Below are 15,764 nucleotides of genomic sequence, written 5' to 3'. Positions count from 1 at the left end.
GTTTTATCTACCGATCTCCATATCCGGTGAGACCTTCACAGTACAGACACGGGCCTTTCTGGATTCGGGGTCAGGAGGAAACTTCGTGGACCAAAAGTTCGCCTTCAAGAATAAAATACCGTTGGTACCCAAAGATCGACCGGTAGGTCTTGAAGCCATTGACGGACGACCATTGCAGCCCGCGATCATTTCCTTACAAACCATACCCCTTAACATCATGACTAGCGACTTTCACTCCGAGACTATAACCTTTGATGTCATTCACACCCCCTCCTCGAACATCATTCTGGGACTTCCGTGGCTCCGGATCCACAATCCTATCATTGACTGGACAGAGGCCACGCCACTTCGTTGGAGTTCTTTTTGCTTGGAACATTGCATGTCTGCTCCAAAGGCAGTGGCAGGAATGGAGGTCACGGATCCTGACAGGGTACAGCTGCCGGGGATATACGAAGATTTCCGCGATGTCTTTGACAAACGTCAAGCAGAAGAACTTCCGCCACATCGTGCGTACGATTGCCCAATCGATCTTCTACCCGGTACCATGCCCCCGAGAGGAGGATCATACCCATTGTCCATACCTGAGACTCAGGCTATGAGACTATATATCCAGGAGAATCTTCAGAGGGGGTTCATTCGTAAATCCTCATCACCTGCGGGGGCGGGTTTTTTCTTCGTCAAGAAGAGGGACGGAACCCTCAGACCCTGCATAGACTATCGCAGTCTCAACAAACTTACCATAAAGAACCGCTACCCCCTTCCGTTAATAACAGAATTGTTTGACAAACTCCAAGGAGCTAAGATCTTCACCAAGCTGGATCTCAGAGGCGCCTATAATCTGGTCAGAATCAGACAGGGAGACGAATGGAAGACAGCATTCAATACTCGCGACGGGCATTACGAGTACCGAGTTATGCCGTTTGGGTTGTGCAATGCCCCTGCGGTCTTCCAAGACTTTGTTAATGACATCTTTAGAGACCTTCTGGACCGTCATGTGATTGTATACCTGGATGATATATTAATTTTTTCCAGATCCATGCCGGAACATACTACTCACGTCAAACAAGTCTTGCAGCGCTTAAGAGAGAACCACTTATTTGCTAAGCTTGAGAAATGCCATTTCCACCAAAGATCTACCTCATTTCTCGGCTATATTATATCGGACACTGGACTTGCTATGGACCCCAGCAAGGTCAAAGCTGTACTCGAATGGCCCTGTCCTCTCTCCCTCAAGGCTATCCAAAGGTTCCTCGGCTTCGCCAACTATTACCGGAGATTCATTCAAGGATTCTCATCGGTAGTAGCACCCATCACGGCGCTCACTCAGAAAGGAGCTGACCCTACTAATTGGTCTAACGAAGCTCTCCAGGCCTTCGAGAGGATAAAGACGGCATTCGCCTCAGCACCCATCTTGGTACACCCAGATCCTTCATTACCATTTTCCTTAGAGGTAGACGCCTCCGATATAGGAGCAGGTGCTATACTCTCCCAGAGAAAGAATCCTCAAGCTCCACTTCACCCCTGTGCGTATTTTTCTAAAAAATTTTCCTCTGCTCAAAGGAATTATGACGTGGGTAACCGGGAGCTCCTCGCGATCAAACTGGCCTTGGAGGAGTGGAGACATCTACTGGAGGGTACGGAGACACCTGTCACAATATTAACAGACCATAAGAACCTACTGTACATTGAGGGAGCACGGCGACTCGGGTCTCGCCAGGCAAGATGGTCCTTATTCTTTACACGCTTCAACTTCCTCATTTCATATATCCCAGGCTCTAAGAACACTAAAGCCGACGCGTTGTCTCGACAGTTCCTGGTAGAGGATAGCAGGGTGGAACAGCAGGAGACCATTCTTCCATCCACTTGCATTGTGGCAGCCAGTACTTTCAACGCCTTGCCTGATATTACCAAGGCTCAAAACAACATCCCAGCAGGACTCAAGGTTCCAGAGGATCGTTTGTTCACTCCACTTCTTTACCAGAGGAGAGTCATGGAGTGGGGACATTCATCCAAGACAGCTGGTCATCCTGGCACCAAAAGAACTACTGAGCTCATTGAACGCACGTTCTGGTGGCCCAACATGCGGAGGGACATACGAGCTTTTGTATCTTCATGCACTATTTGTGCACGGAACAAGACGCCACACAACAGACCTGCGGGTCTTCTTCATCCATTACCGATCCCGGAACGTCCATGGACACACATATCTATGGACTTTATTGTCGAGTTGCCTAAATCGAGAGGCATGGACACCATACTCGTAGTGGTGGACAGGTTTTCAAAACAGGCACACTTCATTCCCATGAAAGGTCTACCCACCGCATCAATGTTGTCCGACGTTTTCATCAGGGAGATCTTCAGGTTACATGGTACTCCCCGGAACATAGTATCTGACAGAGGATCCCAATTCATTTCACGATTTTGGAGAGCGTTCTGTAAGAGTCTGGACGTCACACTACATTTCTCGTCAGGCTATCACCCCCAGACCAATGGGCAAACTGAACGCACCAATCAGTCTCTGGAACAATTTTTAAGGTGTTTTGTTGCTGATACTCAAGACGACTGGGCAGAACTTCTTCCATGGGCAGAATTCTCCCATAACAATCTTCGGAATGAATCATCTCAACAATCACCATTCATGATCAACTACGGGTTCCATCCTTCTGCGCTCCCTTCTCTTATCTCGAAGTCTGGAGTTCCGGCCGCAGAGGACAAGATCCTTCACTTACAAGACTTATGGCAGAAAATCCATCTAAACCTACAGCACGCTGGTAGACTACAGAAGAGACAAGCGGATCGTCACCGAAGAGAGGTCCCAGGGTACTCTGTAGGACAAAGGGTCTGGTTATCCACCAAAAACATTCGTTTAAAGGTAACTTCACCCAAACTGGCACCACGCTTCATTGGCCCCTTCCGCATCACTAAAAGGATCAACCCAGTAGCCTATCGGCTAGAACTGCCTAAATCTATGAGAATTCCCTCTGTTTTTCACTCCTCCCTTCTAAAACCATACCTTCAAGACTCTTCCTCCAAGGGGCAACCTAAACCGCCACAAACTATACTGGTAGAGGGTCAAATAGAATACGAGGTACAGACTATCCTCGACTCTAGGATGTCCAGAGGAGGATTGCAATATCTCGTACACTGGAGAGGCTATGGCCCGGAGGAGAGAGAGTGGATTCCTCATCGTCAGGTACATGCCAACCGTCTCATTTATGCCTTCCACCGTAGGTACCCGGAAAAACCATCTCTGGGTCGCCCGGAGGTCTCCCCTCAAGGGGGGGATACTGTCACATCCGCAGCTACTCCAGTCACGGACCGCCTCGCTGACGCGTCACACGGCGTTCCTATGCGCACACGCACGGCTAGGGCAGTACACGCACGCTCAGTGAGAAGCTGCCAACACCTCCCACTGGGAGGGAACTCGGCCGTACACCCGCGTGACGTCAGCGCTCCGCGACGCGCATCGCGCACGCGCGCGGGTTGCTCGGCAACCAAGACAATCACCAGGAAAGCATGACCTGCAGGCTGTTTCTAATTACTGTTGCTCGGACACCATTGGAGGACCGGACCACACCCTTGCTAGGTAATTGGATCCTCCCTGCATATATACCTGCTCCTGTCTGGCATTCCTTGCTGAGCATAAACTCCTGTTTATGCATTGTGCTCACCGCTGCTGTCTAGTTTTGTCTTGAACTTTGTCTGTCCTGTTTGACCCTGCCTGTTACTTGGATTTCTACACTCTCCAGCACTTTGACCCCGGCTTCGTTACTCGACTACTCTACCTTCTATTACCCAGGACCTTGGCTACGAAACTCTACCTACCCGGACTCTCCAACCCTGGAACACGGCAAGTACCCTGACTACCCTGACCTCTCCAACCCTACGACGCGGTACGACTTGGACTACGCATTCCGGACAGGACTGCGTGGTTGTGGGTCGGTGCCTTTCTATCCCCACCTCAGCCCCGCGGTCTTCCGTCTTGTTTGTGGTGAGCGCAGCGTGACACACACACATTCTCTCTCGCACACATTCTCTCTCACACACATTCTCTCTCACACACATTCTCTCTCACACACATTCTCTCTCACACACATTCTCTCTCTCACACATTCTCTCTCTCACATTCTTTCACTCTTTCCCATTATCTCTCTCACTCTCCCCATTCTCTCACACACATTCTCTCTCTCTCTCACACACATTCTCTCTCTCTCTCTCTCTCTCTCTCTCTCTCTCTCTCTCTCTCTCTCTCTCACACACATTCTCTCTCACACACATTATCTCTCACACACCTCTCTCACACACTCTCTCACTCTCTCTCTCATTCTCTCTCTCTCACACTTTCTCTCTCTCTCACACACGTTCTCTCTCTCTCAAACACGTTCTCTCTCACACACGTTCTCTCTCACACACGTTCTCTCTCACACACGTTCTCTCTCTCACACACGTTCTCTCTCTCACACACGTTCTCTCTCTCACACACGTTCTCTCTCTCACACACGTTCTCTCTCACACACGTTCTCTCTCACACACGTTCTCTCTCACACACGTTCTCTCTCACACACGTTCTCTCTCACACACGTTCTCTCTCACACACATTCTCTCACACACGTTCTCTCTCTCACACACGTTCTCTCTCACACACGTTCTCTCTCTCTCACACACGTTCTCTCACACACGTTCTCTCTCACACACGTTCTCTCACACACGTTCTCTCTCTCACACACGTTCTCTCTCACACACGTTCTCTCACACACGTTCTCTCTCACTCACACACGTTCTCTCTCACACACGTTCTCTTTCTCTCACACACGTTCTCTTTCTCTCACACACGTTCTCTCTCACACACGTTCTCTCTCTCACACATTTTCTCTCTCACACACATTTTCTCTCTCACACACATTCTCTCACTCTCACACACATTCTCTCACACACATTCTCTCTCTCACACATTCTCTCTCTCACACATTTTCTCTCTCACACACATTTTCTCTCTCACACACATTTTCTCTCTCACACACATTCTCTCTCACACACATTCTCTCTCTCACACATTCTCTCTCTCTCACACATTCTCTCTCACACACATTCTCTCTCTCACACATTCTCTCTCTCTCACATTCTCTCTCACACATTCTCTCTCACACACATTCTCTCACACACATTCTCTCTCTCTCTCTAACACATTCTCTCACATTCTCTGACTCTTTCCCATTATCTCTCACACTCTCTCCCTTTCTCTCACACACATTCTCTCTCTCACACATTCTCTCTATCTCACAAACATTCTCTCTATCTCACACATTCTCTCTCACACACATTTTCTCTCTCACACACATTTTCTCTCTCACACACATTTTCTCTCTCACACACACATTTTCTCTCTCACACACATTTTCTCTCTCACACACATTTTCTCTCTCACACACATTCTCTCTCACACACATTCTCTCTCTCACACATTCTCTCTCTCTCACACATTCTCTCTCACGCACATTCTCTCTCTCACACATTCTCTCTCTCACATTCTCTCTCTCACACATTCTCTCTCACACACATTCTCTCACACACATTCTCTCTCTCTCTAACACATTCTCTCACATTCTCTGACTCTTTCCCATTATCGCTCACACTCTCTCCCTTTCTCTCACACACATTCTCTCTCTCACACATTCTCTCTATCTCACAAACATTCTCTCTATCTCACACATTCTCTCCATCTCACACATTCTCTCTCACACACATTCTCTCTCACACACATTCTCTCTCACACACATTCTCTCTCACACACATTCTCTCTCACACACATTCTCTCTATCTCACACACATTCTCTCTCACATACATTCTCTCTCTCTCACACACATTCTCTCTCACACACACATTCTCTCTCTCTCACACACATTCTCTCACACATTCTCTCTCTCACACATTCTCTCTCTCACACACTCTCTCACACACACATTCTCTCTCTCTCTCTCACACATTCTCTCTCACACATTCTCTCTCTCACACATTCTCTCTCTCTCTCACATTCTCTCTCTCACACACTCTCTCACACACACATTCTCTCTCTCTCTCACACATTCTCTCTCACACATTCTCTCTCACACATTCTCTCTCTCACACATTCTCTCTCTCACACATTCTCTCTCTCTCACATTCTCTCTCTCACACACTCTCTCACACACACATTCTCTCTCACACACACATTCTCTCTCTCACACACATTCTCTCTCTCACACATTCTCTCACACATTCTCTATCTCACACACATTCTCTCTATCTCACACACGTTCTCTCTATCTCACACACATTCTCTCTATCTCACACGTTCTCTCTCTCTCACACATTCTCTCTCTCTCTCTCACACGTTCTCTCTCTCTCTCACACGTTCTCTCTCTCACACCTCTCTCTCTCACCTCTCTCTCTCTCTCTCTCTCTCTCTCACACGTTCTCTCTCTCTCACACATTCTCTCTCTCTCACACACACATTTTCTCTCTCACACACATTTTCTCTCTCACACACATTTTCTCTCTCACACACATTCTCTCTCACACACATTCTCTCTCTCACACATTCTCTCTCTCTCACACATTCTCTCTCACACACATTCTCTCTCTCACACATTCTCTCTCTCACATTCTCTCTCTTACACATTCTCTCTCACACACATTCTCTCACACACATTCTCTCTCTCTCTAACACATTCTCTCACATTCTCTGACCCTTTCCCATTATCTCTCACACTCTCTCCCTTTCTCTCACACACATTCTCTCTCTCACACATTCTCTCTATCTCACAAACATTCTCTCTATCTCACACATTCTCTCCATCTCACACATTCTCTCTCACACACATTCTCTCTCACACACATTCTCTCTATCTCACACACATTCTCTCTCACATACATTCTCTCTCTCTCACACACATTCTCTCTCACACACACATTCTCTCTCTCTCACACACATTCTCTCACACATTCTCTCTCACACATTCTCTCTCACACATTCTCTCTCTCACACATTCTCTCTCTCTCACATTCTCTCTCTCACACACTCTCTCACACACACATTCTCTCTCTCACACACATTCTCTCTCTCACACATTCTCTCACACATTCTCTATCTCACACACATTCTCTCTATCTCACACACGTTCTCTCTATCTCACACACATTCTCTCTATCTCACACGTTCTCTCTCTCTCACACATTCTCTCTCTCTCTCACACGTTCTCTCTCTCTCTCACACGTTCTCTCTCTCACACCTCTCTCTCTCACCTCTCTCTCTCTCTCTCTCTCTCTCTCTCACACGTTCTCTCTCTCTCACACATTCTCTCTCTCTCACACGTTCTCTCTCTCTCACACGTTCTCTCTCTCTCACATGTTCTCTCTCTCTCACACGTTCTCTCTCTCTCTCACACGTTCTCTCTCTCACACTTTCTCTCTCTCTCACATTCTCGCTCTCACACACGTTCTCTTTCTCTCACACACGTTCTCTCTCTCTCACACACGTTCTTTCTCTCTCTCACACACGTTCTTTCTCTCTCACACACGTTCTTTCTCTTTCTCACACACGTTCTTTCTCTCCCTCACACACGTTCTTTCTCTCTCTCACACACGTTCTCTCTCTCACACACGTTCTCTCTCTCTCTTACACACATGTTCTCTCTTTCTCTCTCTCTCACACACGTTCTCTCTCTCTCTCTCACACGTTCTCTCTCTCTCGCTCACACGTTCTCTCTCTCTCGCTCACACGTTCTCTCTCTCTCGCTCACACGTTCTCTCTCTCTCGCTCACACGTTCTCTCTCTCTCTCACACATTCTCTCTCTCTCGCTCACACATTCTCTCTCTCTCACACATTCTCTCTCTCTCTCACACATTCTCTCTCTCTCACACATTCTCTCTCTCTCTCTCTCACACATTCTCTCTCTCTCTCTCTCTCTCACACACATTCTCTCTGTCTCTCTCTCACACATTCTCTCTCTCTCTCACACACATTCTCTCTCTCTCTCTCTCTCTCTCTCTCTCTCTCTCACACACATTCTCTCTCTCTCACACATTCTCTCTCTCTCTCTCACACACATTCTCTCTCTCACACACATTCTCTCTCTTTCTCTCTCTCTCTCTCTCTCTCTCTCTCACACATTCTCTCTCTCTCACACATTCTCTCTCTCACACATTCTCTCTTTCTCTCTCTCTCACACACATTCTCTCACACACATTCTCTCTCTCTCACACATTCCCTCTCTCTCACACATTCTCTCTCTCATACATTCTCTCTCTCTCTCACACATTCTCTCTCTCACACATTCTCTCTCTCTCACAAATTCTAACAAATAAAATAAGCTTTATTGGCATGATGAAAGAACATTTCAGTATTGCCAAAGTGTGAATAATAGGGGGTGGGGTACAATGATTACACAGTACATCAATTATAGGGGGTAGGGTGTAATGATTGCACGGTACATGGGTAATAGTTACACACAGGGATGTGGGGGTTAGTGGGCGTCCCTCTCACTTTCTCTCACACATTCTCTCACATTCTCACTCTCACTCTCTCTCGCTCTCTTTCACTCTCTCTCGCTCTCTTTCACTCTCTCTCGCTCTCTTTCTCTCGCTCACATTTTCCATCTCACATTTTCTCTCTCGCTATCTTTCTCTCTCTTTCTCTCCCTCTCATCTCTCCCCCATACCCCAGGTCCCCTTTCTCTCTCTCTCTTCCCTTCTCTCTCTGTCTCTCTTCCCTTCTCTCCTTATCTCTTTCCCTCAGACTTCCCCTCCCCTTTTCCTCTTTGGACAAAACTGAATATCCGATTCCAGTGGTCAATGTTATTTCTGTCAATCTTTAGAGCGTCACTTAACCCCTCTCCTGCCTGAGCCCTGCAGAGCATCACTTAATCCCTCTCCCACCAGAGCCCCACAGAGCATCGCTTAAACCCTCTCTCATGAGCCCTGCAGAGCTTCACTTAACCCCTCTCCTGCCAGAGTTCTGCAGAGCATTGCTTAATCCCTCTCCCACCAAAGCCCTACAGAGCATCACTTAACCCCTCTCTTGCCAGTGCCCAGCAGAGAAATGCTTAACCCCTGTCTTGCCAGAGCCCGCAGAGCGTTGCTTAACCCCTCTCCTGCCAGAGCCCAGCAGAGAAATGCTTCACGTCTCTCCTGCCAGAGCACTGCAGAGCATCGCTTCACGCCTCTCCTGCCAGAGCACTGCAGAGCATCGCTTCACGCTCTCTTGCCAGAGCACTGCAGAGCGTCGCTTAAACCCTCTCCTGTCAGAGCCCAGCAGGGCATCGCTTCACCCCTCTCCTGCAAGAGCCCTGCAGAGCATCGCTTAACCCCTCTCCTGCCAGAGCCCTGCAGAGCATCGCTTAACCCCTCTCCTGCCAGAGCCCTGCAGAGCATCGCTTAACCCCTCTCCTGCCAGAGCCCTGCAGAGCATCTGATGGAGAAGAGTAAGGAAGTTAAGGAACAGAGAAGCAGATTCCTGCTCTGACCTCTCCCATGAGCTATTAATACAGATGTTTCCTGCACAGGGAGAGGGGGGGGGGCAGTGTTAATCCACCATCCCCCCTTCTATATACCCCCTCCCGATGGAATATCTGCCCCCCTGGGGGGTAAATGTCGCCTGAGGCAGAAGTGTCAGTCAGAGAGCAAAGTGACAAATTAATTTAGGAGAGAGTGTATGGGGGGGGGGGGGGGAGGGATAGAGAGATATGAGGGGGGTTAGGGAGAAAGAAATTGAGGATGAGAGAGGGGGGAAGAGATAGAGAGCGGGAGAAAGTGAGGGAGAAAGAGGGTAAGGGAGAGAAGATGTGGTGAGGGAAATAAACTAACCAAGTGCAAGGTAAGAGGAGGAGAGGGTGATTGGAGGATAGAGAGAGACAGTGGAGAGTCACAGAGGTGTGTGTGTGTGTTGGTCAGGTGTATGTGTTGTTTTCATAAGGTGGAAGTCTCACTAGCTCACTGTATTATTGTGTTGTTTGTTCCATTGTGTTTGTGTGTGATACATGGTATATATCTGTGTGACATTGTGTAGCAATGTCATATTGTGAGTTATAATGTGTGTATCAGTGTTAAATAGTGTTTGTGTATTATAGTGTGTATGTGTTATCTTGTGTACAGTATGTGTGTGTTCGATTGTGGTCATGTGTGTTCTTTCCTCTATATGAGCTATATTGTGTATGTGGCGTATGTTGTGGATGTGTGTTATATTGTGAATGTCTTATTTTGGGTATCTGTGTTACATTGTGAATCGCTGTATATATTGTGTATGTGTTTCATTGTATATATGTATTATACAGTGTGTGTTATCTTATGTATGTGTGTGGTCTACTGTGTGCGTGCGTGTTCTTTATTGTATGTGTGTGTGTTCTTACTTCTATGTGAGCTATATTGTGTACGTTTGTTATATTGTGCATCTCTATTATATTGTTTGTGTGTTATAATGTTGTGTATCTCTGTGTAATATTGTGACAGTGTAGTGTGCGTACAACAATAGCTGAAGGTGCAGCAGATTTGGCTAGAGGGGCAGTTACATCTCTGTCTGCCCTGGCGGGGCAGGATGGAGGTGCAGTGACAGCGCAGGAATAGCAGAGAGTGCAGCTGTGTGTGTTAGTACAGGAATAGCAGAGAGTGCAGCTGTGTGTGTTAGTACAGGAATAGCAGAATGGGAGTGAAGTAATAGTGCTGTGTGTATGTTAACGGCGGAATAGGATGGAGGTGTTACAGCGCTGTGTGTGTGTGTGTGTGTGTGTGTGTGTGGTCAGTACAGGAATAGTAGATGAGGTTGCGGGGCAGGGTGAAGGTGCAGTGACAGCGCTGTGTGTGTGTGTGTGTGTGTGTGTGTGTGTGTGGTCAGTACAGGAATAGTAGATGAGGTTGCGGGGCAGGATGGAGGTGCAGTGACAGCGCTGTGTGTGTGTGTGTGTGTGAGGTCAGTACAGGAATAGTAGATGAGGTTGCAGGGCAGGGTGAAGGTGCAGTGACAGCGCTGTGTGTGTGTGTGTGTGTGAGGTCAGTACAGGAATAGTAGATGAGGTTGCAGGGCAGGGTGAAGGTGCAGTGACAGCGCTGTGTGTGTGTGTGTGTGTGTGTGAGGTCAGTACAGGAATAGTAGATGAGGTTGCAGGGCAGGGTGAAGGTGCAGTGACAGAGCTGTGTATGTGTCAGCAGCAGAATAACAGAGGATGCTACAGTTGCGCGTTGGGTTGAGCACAGAATGTGGGTTATCAGTTGCTCTGTTTCCTGCCCAGATGCACAGGGAGGAAATACAACACAACTTGAAGCTGAGGGGGTGTAACAGAGGAGGGTGTAGCAGAGGAGGGTTGTAGTAGGGGGTGGAAAAGTGACAGGGAGGGGCAGTGTCTTGTCACAACACTGCAGGAGTGAGGTAGGGAGTGCGTCGCTCTGTTATTCCGGGGTGGGCTCCTGGTGTCATTGTGTAGTGTGTTGTGCACCTTTGTGTTGTAATGTGTGTGTTGTGCCTGTGTTATGTTGTTTGGCTTTAGATGTGTAATGTGGAGTAACTTTATGTTATATTGTGAAACATTGTGCAATGTTTATCTGTGTGTTGTGGTGTAGCAGTATACAATGTTGGGTATCTGTGTTTAACATTGTATATCTGTGTGTAATGTGTGTGTCAGCATGCTATGTTGTGTATCTGTGTAATGTGTATCTGTGTGTAATGTAGTATCCCTGTGGGTAATGTGTATCTGTGTAATGTTGAATACCTGTGTATTATGTTGTGTATTTCTGCAACGGTGTGTATCTGTGTGTAATGTTGCATACCCGTGTGTAATGTGTATGCTTGTGTATTGTGTAATATTACTACTAATACTACTACTAATGTAATAATAGAATTAATACAATTATTTGCATTATTGTTAGCAATGTTACGGTAATTATCATCTTTATTGTCATGTATGTTTTATAATTATCATGGTCATTAATAATAATAGTAATGTAAACATGATAATAATAATCATATTAATAATAATATCTGCAATATCACTGTTAGTATTATAAGAATTATCATCATCATCATCATCATATTTATAATTATTTTTATTAAAGTAGCAGCAACAACAATGATGATAATGTAAAAACATATGAATAATTGTACCAGTATATTCATTATCATTATTATTATCATTATTATTATTATTATTATTACTGTATCATCATCATTAATAACATAGTTATTATTATTGCTTTTATTAGCATTATTACTACTACTGTATAACAACTATTAGTATTAATACTACTACTAACAATAATGTTACTTTCATTATTATCATTATTACTATAATTATTATTAGCATCATCATCAATATCAAAGCTATTATTATTGCTTTCATTATCATTACTATTATCATGATAATCATTATGCTTCTTATTAATAATGATTTATTTATTCATCAAACGTATTCATAATAACACATTTATTATCTACATGTGTCTTCTCCCCGTTGAAAATGTGAATACAAAATATACCCGTTATTAGACCCCCCCAGGGATCAAACCGTGGTTCCAGGGCAGAAAGGAAGTGAGACGTGAAAACAGGAAGCTAGGAGTATGAGAACTCAGAGAGCAGGCAGAGGAAGAGGTTACCCAGGTCTCAGGGAGGGGTGAGAGATAGCTTAGTATATGTGCCCATCCACCCCTCAGCTCTTTTGTAATAGAGGTGAGAAATAGCTGCTTGTCTGCACTTACTCACATCTTCTGTTCTGAGAGAAGGCTCAGTATTGATGTTCAACACTCTCTCCCTTTCTTCTTGGGGTGAGAGATAGCTCTTTAGCCATTCCTCTGGAACTAGTCCCCTACTGTCTTTCTTTCCAGCTGCAGTGAGAAATAGCTGTGCTTCAGAATCTCTCACAACCCTCAACCCATTTGACCTTTGGACCAGCCAACGAGAAGACCGTAATGGATCCTCCTGATCTTGAAAAGGGCCTCACCATTGATGAGATGATCACCAGATGCATCCAGAGCTTTGGTGAGAACTTAATGTCCAGGGTTTCGTTCTAGAGCCAGAGTTGTGGTTATGCTTGTTGGGTCAGATTCAAGTGAGGAGATAACCAGGCTCTAGTTGTGTATAGTCTTAGTTTATTTGAGTCTATTTTGAGTATAACTTGGTCTAAGCTAGGTTTTGGGTTGGGTGTGAGTTGATGTTAATGGAGATGAAGTGGGGTTAGTTGTAAGTTTGGTGAGGTCTAAACTAGACCAAATCTGGCGTAATATTGGTGTTTGTTCTGAGTTACAAATTAGGTTTTTTCTTAGTCACGGTGAAAAATCTGAGTTAGGTTTTGTTTCTAAGTTTAGTTAACCTCTGAATTAGGTCAGGTGTGAGTTAGAGGTTTTATGAGTTATGATTGGGTTGGCTAAGTTAAGGTGAGGTCTGACTTAGGACAGATCTGAGTTAGATTCGGGTTCTTTCAGAATTAAGTTTGGGCTTGGTTCTGATTTCAGGTAGGCTGTAAACTAGCTCGGGTGTGAGCTAGGCGGGGGGTATGTTCTGAGTTCGGCTTGGGGTTTCATTTTGGTGTTAGTTCTGAGTTAGGGTAAACTGTAAATTAGATCTGATGTGAGCTAGGCTTGTTTTGTTTCTCGTTTAAGGTAAGGTCTAAGTTTAGTCTTTTCTGAGTTGGCTTTAGGGTTTTTGTGAATTGGGGTTGGTTCTAAAGTAGTTCTGTAGCGAAAGATAGAGAGTCAGTGGGATTAGTTGTTAGTGAGGTGAGGTCTAAAATAGGCCAAGTCTGAATTAATCTTGGGTTTGTTCTTAGTTGGTATTGAGATTGCTTCTTAGCTATGGTGAAGTCTGAATTAGGGTTTGGGTGAGTTCTGAATTAAGGTAAGCTCTAAGGTGTGACTTAAATAAGGGGCTTATTCTGAATAAGGCATGAGGATGGTTAAGGTTTTGTAAGGTCTGAGTTAGCTCAGATCTGAGTTGGGTCATTTTGGTTTAGGATGTTTCAGAGATAGGTTTGGGGTTAGTTGTTAAGTAGTTCTGGAGTTAGAGATCATATAGAGTGTGGTTAGTTGTACATTATGTGAGGTCTAACTAGCCAAAGTCGGACTTAATCTTGGGGTTTGTACTGAGTTGTGATTTAAGTGGCTTCTTAGATAAAGTGAGATTTGGGTTGGGTCTGAGTTAGGCTCTGGGGTTCATTCTGAATTAAGTTTGGGGATTGGTTCTGAGTTAAATTCAGATCCAAGTTGGATTTGGGGTTGATTCCAGGTCATTTTGGTCATGTTAAAACTGATTGGACTTGAATTATGTTAGGTCTGAATTATTCAGCTACAATTTGGTTTACATTGTTCTTGTCTGGTTCTGGATTTAAAAGAAGGTATCTAGCTTTTAGGCCTGTCTAGTTTTGAGGAGGTCTCAGGTCTCTCTCATTTTTCAGCTGCTAGTGGTATTTCAGAGCTGTCTCTTTTTCAATCGGTTCTGGATTTTGAACAGATCTCAGGCCTGTCCTGTGTTTGGGTTGGTTCTGATTTTTAAGCAGGGCTCAGGTCTGCATTGTTTTTGGGTAGGTCCTGGGTTTTGAGCAGGACTCAGGTCTGTCTGGTGCTTGGGTTGGTTCTAGATTTTGAGGTTGTCTCAGGTCTGTCGCATATTTTGGTGCTATGGATTTTGAGGCTACCTCAGCTCTGTCTCATTTTTCGGTTGGTTCTGTACTCTGATGTGGACCCAGGCCTGTCTCATGTATAGGTTTGTTCTGGATTTTGAGGTCTTTTACATTGCTGGGTTGCTTCTGCTTCTTGCGTAGGTCTTGTGTTTAATCATGACAGGACCACTCTTTGATGGGACCTGTCCACACCACTTTCCTCCTCTGTTTCATTAACCACAGACTCAGACGGGAAGCTGAGAGATGCAGAGCTGGTCCAGATGTTTCTAATGATGCACCCATGGTACATACCATCCGGGGACTTGGCCAAGAAACTCTTCACTCTATATCCTTTACCAATAATTACGCCTGTCACCTTGTCTGTATCCCTCACTCTCTATGTAGTCCATCTCTCTGTCTGTCTCTATGTCACCTGTCTCTGTCTCTCTTTTTCTCCAACTCCTTCTCTCTCTCTGATTCTGTCTTAGTTCTGCATGGGGTTATTTGTGTCTATCTTTCAATATTAGTATGTCTGTATATCTGTGCCAATGTCTGAGTTTCTGCCTGTCTCTCTGTCTCTGTCACTGTCTATGCTTGTCTCTCTTAGCCTGTGCATCTCTGTCTCTCTAGACACTCCCTCTGCCTGATCTCATTGGGGGTTTTCATTAAACTGCAATAGTGCTGATCGGGGCAATCATGCAAACATCCTTGTCATGAATGGGAGTTTTTGTGCGATACTGCCCCGAGAGGCCTTGTTGCTTTGTAATACACAAACCCCCGTATTAGTCTCTGGTGTTAATCTCCCCAGAAGTGTGTCTTTCATTTGGTATTTCACTGTCATTTGGTGTCTGTCTCTGTCACTCTGTCTCCTCAAGTCTCGTTAGTGCCGTGGGGCACTGTGGTTACCCTTCCCTTTACCCTCTCCCACTTCAGAGGCTGGTGATAACTTGGAGCGTGAAAGGATCTGTCATCTAGTGAGGTAACATCCCCCTCACCCCTATTAATCTATAGGGTTAATACAATGTAAATACCGCTCCGTCCTATTTTATCCTTCCTAACTGTCCTGTTCTCCTCCTATATATCACACTCTGCAATTGCCCCATATTCTTTAATTACCATCTTTAACTGCCCTTCTTTCACATTAATTACC

The 15,764-nt window shown here is 45.5% G+C and overlaps 1 protein-coding gene across 6 annotated transcripts in view; it reads left to right on the top strand.

The window, feature by feature from the left end:
• The first annotated feature begins 9,733 nt into the window (after nt 1-9,733).
• The window catches only part of RASGRP2 (RAS guanyl releasing protein 2), a 30,272-nt gene continuing 24,241 nt past the window's right edge, over nt 9,734-15,764 (top strand). For 2 of the 6 annotated variants that reach the window (XM_075569765.1, XM_075569761.1), the window contains exons 1-4: nt 11,152-11,397; nt 12,846-12,999; nt 14,858-14,960; nt 15,543-15,593. In XM_075569765.1, coding sequence (XP_075425880.1) covers nt 12,930-12,999; nt 14,858-14,960; nt 15,543-15,593 — 224 coding nt within the window. In that variant the 5' untranslated portion in view covers nt 11,152-11,397; nt 12,846-12,929. Of the gene's footprint in view, nt 9,853-11,150; nt 11,398-12,433; nt 12,691-12,845; nt 13,000-14,857; nt 14,961-15,542; nt 15,594-15,764 lie in introns of those variants that run through there. The other 4 variants (XM_075569763.1, XM_075569768.1, XM_075569764.1 and 1 more) reach the window with 4 other exon arrangements.

The sequence above is a fragment of the Ascaphus truei genome, chromosome 14 (assembly GCF_040206685.1).
Source record: "Ascaphus truei isolate aAscTru1 chromosome 14, aAscTru1.hap1, whole genome shotgun sequence".
NCBI lineage: Eukaryota > Metazoa > Chordata > Amphibia > Anura > Ascaphidae > Ascaphus > Ascaphus truei.
Note: the sequence above shows the minus strand (reverse complement) of the source record. Positions and strands in the feature narration are given on the sequence as shown.